The sequence below is a fragment of the Symphodus melops genome (genome assembly GCF_947650265.1).
Source record: "Symphodus melops genome assembly, chromosome: 10".
NCBI classification, from domain to species: Eukaryota; Metazoa; Chordata; class Actinopteri; order Labriformes; family Labridae; genus Symphodus; species Symphodus melops.
This window is the reverse complement of record NC_136700.1, coordinates 343,010-350,509: the sequence shown is the minus strand read 5'-3', so window position 1 is coordinate 350,509 and position 7,500 is coordinate 343,010. Positions and strand designations below refer to the sequence as shown.

The window sequence follows — 7,500 nt, the reverse complement described above, 5'->3', positions numbered from 1 at the left end:
CTCCCCTCCTCCCCTTTGACTCTCTCTCTCTCTCTCCCCCCCCTTTGACTCTCTCTCTCTCTCTCCCCCCCCTTTGACTCTCTCTCTCTCCTCCCTGCTGTCAGACTCATTAGCAGGAGAATGTGTGAAAACACCCCGAGGACAGGTTTTATTTCAGTGTGACATTAAGATCACAGCCGGACTCTGACCTCGCTCACCTCTCAGTCCACTTCATAAAGACCTGATCCTTCATTTATAAACCGGAGGGAACATCACACATCCCACTGCGTCACAGAGAGGAGTCTCAGGTGGGACGTTATGTTCATGTTTAACGGGACAATCGAACACGTCTTCAACACGCCTCTCGTGTGTTCAATCTGTGAAACATGTGACATGAACGCTTCAGAAACCAGCTGAAGGCTGAAACCCTTAAAGGTTTCTATACTACAGCCACACGCCATCTGAATCAATGCAGTGCCTCAAACGTCCAGCAGGGGGCGACAATCTGTCAGATGCTGTCTATGATCAAATGTTACAACTTCTAGGTTGATTTATTCCCTCCCTATGGTCTCAAGGGGGCGCTGAAGTCCCCCATATGTTCCTGCAGGGGGCGCTGGAGTCCCTGTGTGTTCCTGCAGGGGGCGCTGGAGTCCCCCCTGTGTTCCTGCAGGGGGCACTGGAGTCCCTGTGTGTCCCTGCAGGGGGCGCTGAAGTCCCTGTGTGTCCCTGCAGGGGGCGCTGGAGTCCCATGGATGGCGGTCTCCGTGCTGGAAATGCTGTCTCAGGCTAACTTTGAGTCAAGCTAACGACAGGCTGAGAGCTGAGGCGGGTTTTAAGCCTCCTGACAAACCGTTACACGGCGCCCACCTGTCAATCAGCTCAGCTACACGCCTTATTGTGAATGGACTTGAGCTTGTATAGCGCTTTTACACCGCAGATCACACCTACCCATTCACACCCATTCACACTGATGGGCTGGATATATGGCCCATTTTGGTAACTAATACCATTCACGCCACATTCATACGTCCCAGACGCAGCCAGCCTCTAGTGGACACTCCAGGTACTGCAGCCAGCCTCTAGTGGACACTCCAGGTACTGCAGCCAGCCTCTAGTGGACACTCCAGGTACTGCAGCCAGCCTCTAGTGGACACTCCAGGTACTGCAGACAGCCTCTAGTGGACACTCCAGGTACTGCAGCCAGCCTCTAGTGGACACTCCAGGAACTGCAGCCAGCCTCTAGTGGACACTCCAGGAACTGCAGCCAGCCTCTAGTGGACACTCCAGGTACTGCAGGATTATTATATATTTGGGAGGAAATGACATCAACTCTCTCCACAAACACAACACGCTACATTCAGAGGTTTGAGCTGTCAGGAGGCGGGACTTGTTTTTCTACCTTCACAATAACAAATAAAAATGGAGGCCAGGCCGACGAGCAGCTGCTGTTTTCTGTGAGCTAAAGTTGGTCTGGTCGTCTGTGGAGTCTGACAGCAGCTGATTGCTAGCAGCCATTACAGCCTGTCTCACCGCTGCAGGCAGAGAAGAAGTGAGGACGCCGTTTCTTTAAAGAAGTGTCTGTGAGTCAGCGGTCAGTCGGACGCAGCTGCTTCCTGTTCCTTCATTAATGACCTCAGTGGGAAACAGCCTGCAGCCTCAACACAATCAAAACAAACAAGTCATTACTGAGAAACACCTGAGAGACGAGACGGCGTGAAGGACCGCACGCCGTGCCAGGTTTAAACGCTTCAGCAGAAGTAAACTCCAGGACACAGACTTACAGGTCTTCAAGTGTTTAATTCAAAGGTCCCTGAAGGTTAAACAAGGTCAGAGAGCGAAAAGCAAGCAGAAGAAAACAGAATAAATAAAAACAAACAAACATGTTTCCCTTTAACCACCTTTCTGTTTCACGTCTCCATGACGACTCATCAAAGGTCATTCATCAGGTCACAGACACGTGTCCAGCTGTTCAAACAGGACACAACGCTCTGACATCACAACGCTCTGACGTCACGGCCTCCGACGTCACGAACGATGAAACACAATGTGACCGGACTGAGACGCCGATATGACGCCATCTTGGAACCCAGAAGGTAGAAAGAAGTGAAGCGCTTGGTGACGAAGCGGGCCTTTGTGGAGGATGGTCACGGGTGGAGGATGGTCACAGGTGGAGGATGGTCACAGGTGGAGGATGGTCACGGGTGGAGGATGGTCACAGGTGGAGGATGGTCACGGGTGGAGGATGGTCACAGGTGGAGGATGGTCACGGGTGGAGGATGGTCACGGGTGGAGGATGGTCACGGGTGGAGGATGGTCACGGGTGGAGGATGGTCACAGGTGGAGGATGGTCACGGGTGGAGGATGGTCACAGGTGGAGGATGGTCACGGGTGGAGGATGGTCACGGGTGGAGGATGGTCACGGGTCACGGGTGGAGGATGGTCACAGGTGGAGGATGGTCACGGGTGGAGGATGGTCACGGGTGGAGGATGGTCACGGGTGGAGGACGGGTGGAGGATGGTCACGGGTCACGGGTGGAGGATGGTCACGGGTGGAGGATGGTCACGGGTCACGGGTGGAGGATGGTCACGGGTGGAGGATGGTCACGGGTCACGGGTGGAGGATGGTCACGGGTGGAGGACGGGTGGAGGATGGTCACAGGTGGAGGATGGTCACAGGTGGAGGATGGTCACGGGTGGAGGATCAGCTCTGATCAGAATGTGGACGGCTCGCTTGGAGGAGACTCGAGGTCTCCACTCGTCTCGTAGAAGCGGCTGAGCTCACAGAGGATTACTGCTGAGAGTGTGTGTGTGTGTGTGTGTGTGTGTGTGTGTGTGTGTGTGTGTGTGTGTGTGTGAGTGTGTGTGTGTGTGTGTGTGTGTGTGTTGGTTCTTCCACTTCTTCACTGCTGACATCACAGACGTGACGTGAAGAAGACGCTGCAGCCATTTTGTTTACGTGACATCAAAGATGGAGGGCGGAGCAAAGACCAGCTGTAAACATGGATGAGGTTCTGATGGTGAGACAGCGCCACCTGCTGCTCGCTCGCAGCGGGCGAGCTCGTGGTTTAGCGGAGGCCTCGTCTGTCATCATCACGTAAAAACACTTCTAGAACCTGAATCAGACTGAACGACAGCGTTTCATCGTCGCAGCTCTGGAACTTTGTTCTGTGACTTAAGAGGTTTTTTTTATCTCGTAGAACAAAGACGACGACCACGACGACCACGACGACCACGACGACCCCGACGAGACAGAAGATGAAAAAGTCTTTTAAAAAAGGATGAAAAGTGTGTTTGGCGTCTTCAGTTGTCTCTTTTAAATGTCTCCGGACACGGCTGGAGACATCTGATTGATTATTGATGTTGTTCCTTCTGACCTCAGCAGAAACCTCTAGCTCTGTGGCGTGGAGCTGCTGGTGACGCCCACACGGGCCTGAGTAATGTGATGTCCACATGTCCACACGGCGGGGACATGTGGACAAGTGGTGGACTGTCCGTGGACATGAAGGTGAGAATGTTAAAGCGCTTTAGATTCTTTGTTGTCGTCTTTTAAAAAGCTCCAAACAGGAAGCTGTTCCCTTTGACAGCTCTCAGATCAGCTGGTGTCTGAAAGCGAGGCGTGCTGTGTGGCTGTTGCCGTGACAACGTGACCTCTCTGTGGATTGGCCGTTTCAGATGTCACTCCAGAGGATGGCGAGCCGACTTCTATCCACACTGACGACGTATTCACCCGACAGAGACCAGGCCACAGCGCTGATGGACGAGCTAGAGAGGGAGAGAGAGAGAGAGAGCTCTTAAAGGAACAGTACACTCACACACTGATGGTAGAGGCTGCTGCAGAGTCCATCAGTATTAACTCATCCATTCATACACATTCACACACTGATGGTAGAGGCTGCAGCAGCAGTCAGTGGTGGTTTAAAGTTGGGTACCTGTGTTGGTCAGGTAGGCGTGTCTCCAGGTTGCCCGTGGAGACATTCCAGATGTAAAGGACTCCGTCAGCTGAGCCGGCTGCCAGGAAGCAACCGTCGGGACTGAAGAGAGAGAACGCAGGAAGTGAGGCGGAGCGAGAAACAACATTTATGGATCCCACTCATCATGGAACAACAACAACAGACGTGTCTGACTCAGTTTCCTGATTGGTTCTCCCTGGAACCTCAGAGGGAACCCAGAGAGTGTGTGTGTGTGTGTGTGTGTGTGTGTGTGTGTGTGTGTGTGTGTGTGTGTGTGTGTGTGTGTGTGTGTGTGTGTGTGTGTGTGTGTGTGTAGATTTAGTGCTTCTGTTGCAGAGCCCAAAGCATCAGTGAGCTTCTGTTGTCATGGAAACTGCAGGATATCAACCACGCAGCATCAATTCGCTTCTCTCTCTGTTCTTTCTGTCGGAGTGATCCGTAACTGTAACGTCTGCAGCAGGTAAACAGACTGTAACGTCTGCAGCAGGTAAACAGACTGTAACGTCTGCAGCAGGTAAACAGACTGTAACGTCTGCAGCAGGTAAACAGACTGTAACGTCTGCAGCAGGTAAACAGACTGTAACGTCTGCAGCAGGTAAACAGGCTGTAACGTCTGCAGCAGGTAAACAGACTGTAACATCTGCAGCAGGTAAACAGGCTGTAACGTTTGCAGCAGGTAAACAGACTGTAACGTCTGCAGCAGATAAACAGACTGTAACGTCTGCAGCAGGTAAACAGGCTGTAACGTCTGCAGCAGGTAAACAGGCTGTAACGTCTGCAGCAGGTAAACAGACTGTAACGTCTGCAGCAGGTAAACAGACTGTAACGTCTGCAGCAGGTAAACAGCCTGCAACGTCTGCAGCAGGTAAACAGACTGTAACGTCTGCAGCAGGTAAACAGACTGTAACGTCTGCAGCAGGTAAACAGGCTGTAACGTCTGCAGCAGATAAACAGACTGTAACGTCTGCAGCAGGTAAACAGGCTGTAACGTCTGCAGCAGGTAAACAGACTGTAACGTCTGCAGCAGGTAAACAGACTGTAACGTCTGCAGCAGGTAAACAGACTGTAACATCTGCAGCAGGTAAACAGGCTGTAACGTCTGCAGCAGGTAAACAGGCTGTAACGTCTGCAGCAGGTAAACAGGCTGTAACGTCTGCAGCAGGTAAACAGACTGTAACGTCTGCAGCAGGTAAACAGGCTGTAACGTCTGCAGCAGGTAAACAGACTGGAACATCTGCAGCAGGTAAACAGGCTGTAACGTCTGCAGCAGGTAAACAGGCTGTAACGTCTGCAGCAGGTAAACAGGCTGTAACGTCTGCAGCAGGTAAACAGACTGTAACGTCTGCAGCAGGTAAACAGGCTGTAACGTCTGCAGCAGGTAAACAGGCTGTAACGTCTGCAGCAGGTAAACAGGCTGTAACGTCTGCAGCAGGTAAACAGACTGTAACGTGTGCAGCAGGTAAACAGGCTGTAACGTCTGCAGCAGGTAAACAGACTGTAACGTCTGCAGCAGGTAAACAGGCTGTAACGTCTGCAGCAGGTAAACAGACTGTAACGTCTGCAGCAGGTAAACAGGCTGTAACGTCTGCAGCAGGTAAACAGACTGTAACGTCTGCAGCAGGTAAACAGGCTGTAACGTCTGCAGCAGGTAAACAGACTGTAACGTCTGCAGCAGGTAAACAGGCTGTAACGTCTGCAGCAGGTAAACAGGCTGTAACGTCTGCAGCAGGTAAACAGGCTGTAACGTCTGCAGCAGGTAAACAGGCTGTAACGTCTGCAGCAGGTAAACAGACTGTAACGTCTGCAGCAGGTAAACAGGCTGTAACGTCTGCAGCAGGTAAACAGGCTGTAACGTCTGCAGCAGGTAAACAGACTGTAACGTCTGCAGCAGGTAAACAGGCTGTAACGTCTGCAGCATGTAAACAGACTGTAACGTCTGCAGCAGGTAAACAGGCTGTAACGTCTGCAGCAGGTAAACAGACTGTAACGTCTGCAGCAGGTAAACAGACTGTAACGTGTCTGCAGCAGGTAAACAGGCTGTAACGTCTGCAGCAGGTAAACAGGCTGTAACGTCTGCAGCAGGTAAACAGGCTGTAACGCCTGCAGCAGGTAAACAGGCTGTAGAGCCTGCAGCAGGTAAACAGGCTGTAACGTGTCTGCAGCAGGTGTGTTCAGTCAGCAGCGGGATGATGAAGATGGGGGAGCTCACCTGATCACGGCCTTCGTGCTGTCACTGCCACATTTAAATCCATCAGCTCTAAAGTACACACACAGAAACACTCGTCAGCATCTCGTCATTATAAAAACAAACTTTCTTTGAACTTTTCATTCTGTACCTGAAGCACACACGGTCGTTGCTAAACTTCCTCAAGTCGACCATCTGGAGGCAGTCGTCACGACAACAGCTGAGCAGCTGGCGGTGGTCCGGGCTGATGTCCAGTGAGGTGACTTTACCCTGAGCGGGGAGCTCCTGCACGCAGCCCACCGTCCTGACAGAAGACAGGCAGAAGATCATTCAGTGTTGAGATGTCCTGACCTCCTTGAACACATCATTAATGACCTGACCTCTTTAACCGTTCGCTTAATGTTGATTCATTTCACTTTTCAAACTTCCTGAAGGAGACTTTAAAAAAAGAGGATGATCGTTATAATCTGAGCTCATTGGACGCTGTCGCTGTCAATCACAGGGCAGGGAGGGAGGATGCTGCTGCGTGATTGGAGGACAGGCACCCGGAAGGCGGGAGCAGAGTTAGTGGAAGTTGCTAGGTAACAGAGGGAGCGGAGGGTTGCCGTGGCGACTGATGGAATAAGAGGTCTCGGGGGTCTAAACCTCAGAGGTCAGTCCGAGACGGAGCGGAGACGTGTTGATCACAAAACACCGAATCTGATGAAGGAAGGAAGGAAGGAAGGAGGAAAGGAAGGAGGAAAGGAAGGAGGGAGGAAAGGAAGGAGGAAAGGAAGGAGGAAAGGAAGGAAGGAGGAAAGGAAGGAGGAAAGGAAGGAGGAAAGGAAGGAGGAAAGGAAGGAGGGAGGAAAGGAAGGAGGAAAGGAAGGAGGAAAGGAAGGAAGGAGGAAAGGAAGGAGGAAAGGAAGGAGGAAAGGAAGGAGGAAAGGAAGGAGGGAGGAAAGGAAGGAGGAAAGGAAGGAGGAAAGGAAGCAGGAAAGGAAGGAGGAAAGGAAGGAGGAAAGGAAGGAGGGAGGAAAGGAAGGAGGAAAGGAAGGAGGAAAGGAAGCAGGAAAGGAAGGAGGAAGGAAGGAGGAAAGGAAGGAGGAAAGGAAGGAGGAAAGGAAGGAGGGAGGAAAGGAAGGAGGAAAGGAGGGAGGAAAGGAAGGAGGAAAGGAAGGAGGAAAGGAAGGAGGAAAGGAAGGAGGGAGGAAAGGAAGGAGGAAAGGAAGGAGGAAAGGAAGCAGGAAAGGAAGGAGGAAGGAAGGAGGAAAGGAAGGAGGAAGGAAGGAGGAAAGGAAGGAGGAAAGGAAGGAGGAAAGGAAGGAGGAAGGAAGGAGGAAAGGAGGGAGGAAAGGAAGGAGGAAGGAAGGAGGAAAGGAGGGAGGAAAGGAAGGAGGAAGGAAG

The 7,500-nt window shown here is 51.9% G+C and overlaps 1 protein-coding gene across 2 annotated transcripts in view; it reads right to left on the bottom strand.

Annotated features, from left to right (window-relative positions):
- Window positions 1-2,617: 2,617 nt before the first annotated feature.
- The window catches only part of atg16l2 (ATG16 autophagy related 16-like 2), an 11,939-nt gene continuing 7,056 nt past the window's right edge, over window positions 2,618-7,500 (bottom strand). For both annotated transcript variants that reach the window (XM_079354064.1, XM_079354065.1), the window contains exons 15-18: window positions 6,266-6,418; window positions 6,139-6,186; window positions 3,909-4,010; window positions 2,618-3,741 (exon numbers count right to left, since the gene is read on the bottom strand). In XM_079354064.1, the coding sequence (XP_079210190.1) occupies window positions 3,648-3,741; window positions 3,909-4,010; window positions 6,139-6,186; window positions 6,266-6,418 (397 nt within the window). In that variant the 3' untranslated portion in view covers window positions 2,618-3,647. The remainder of the gene's footprint in view (window positions 3,742-3,908; window positions 4,011-6,138; window positions 6,187-6,265; window positions 6,419-7,500) is intronic.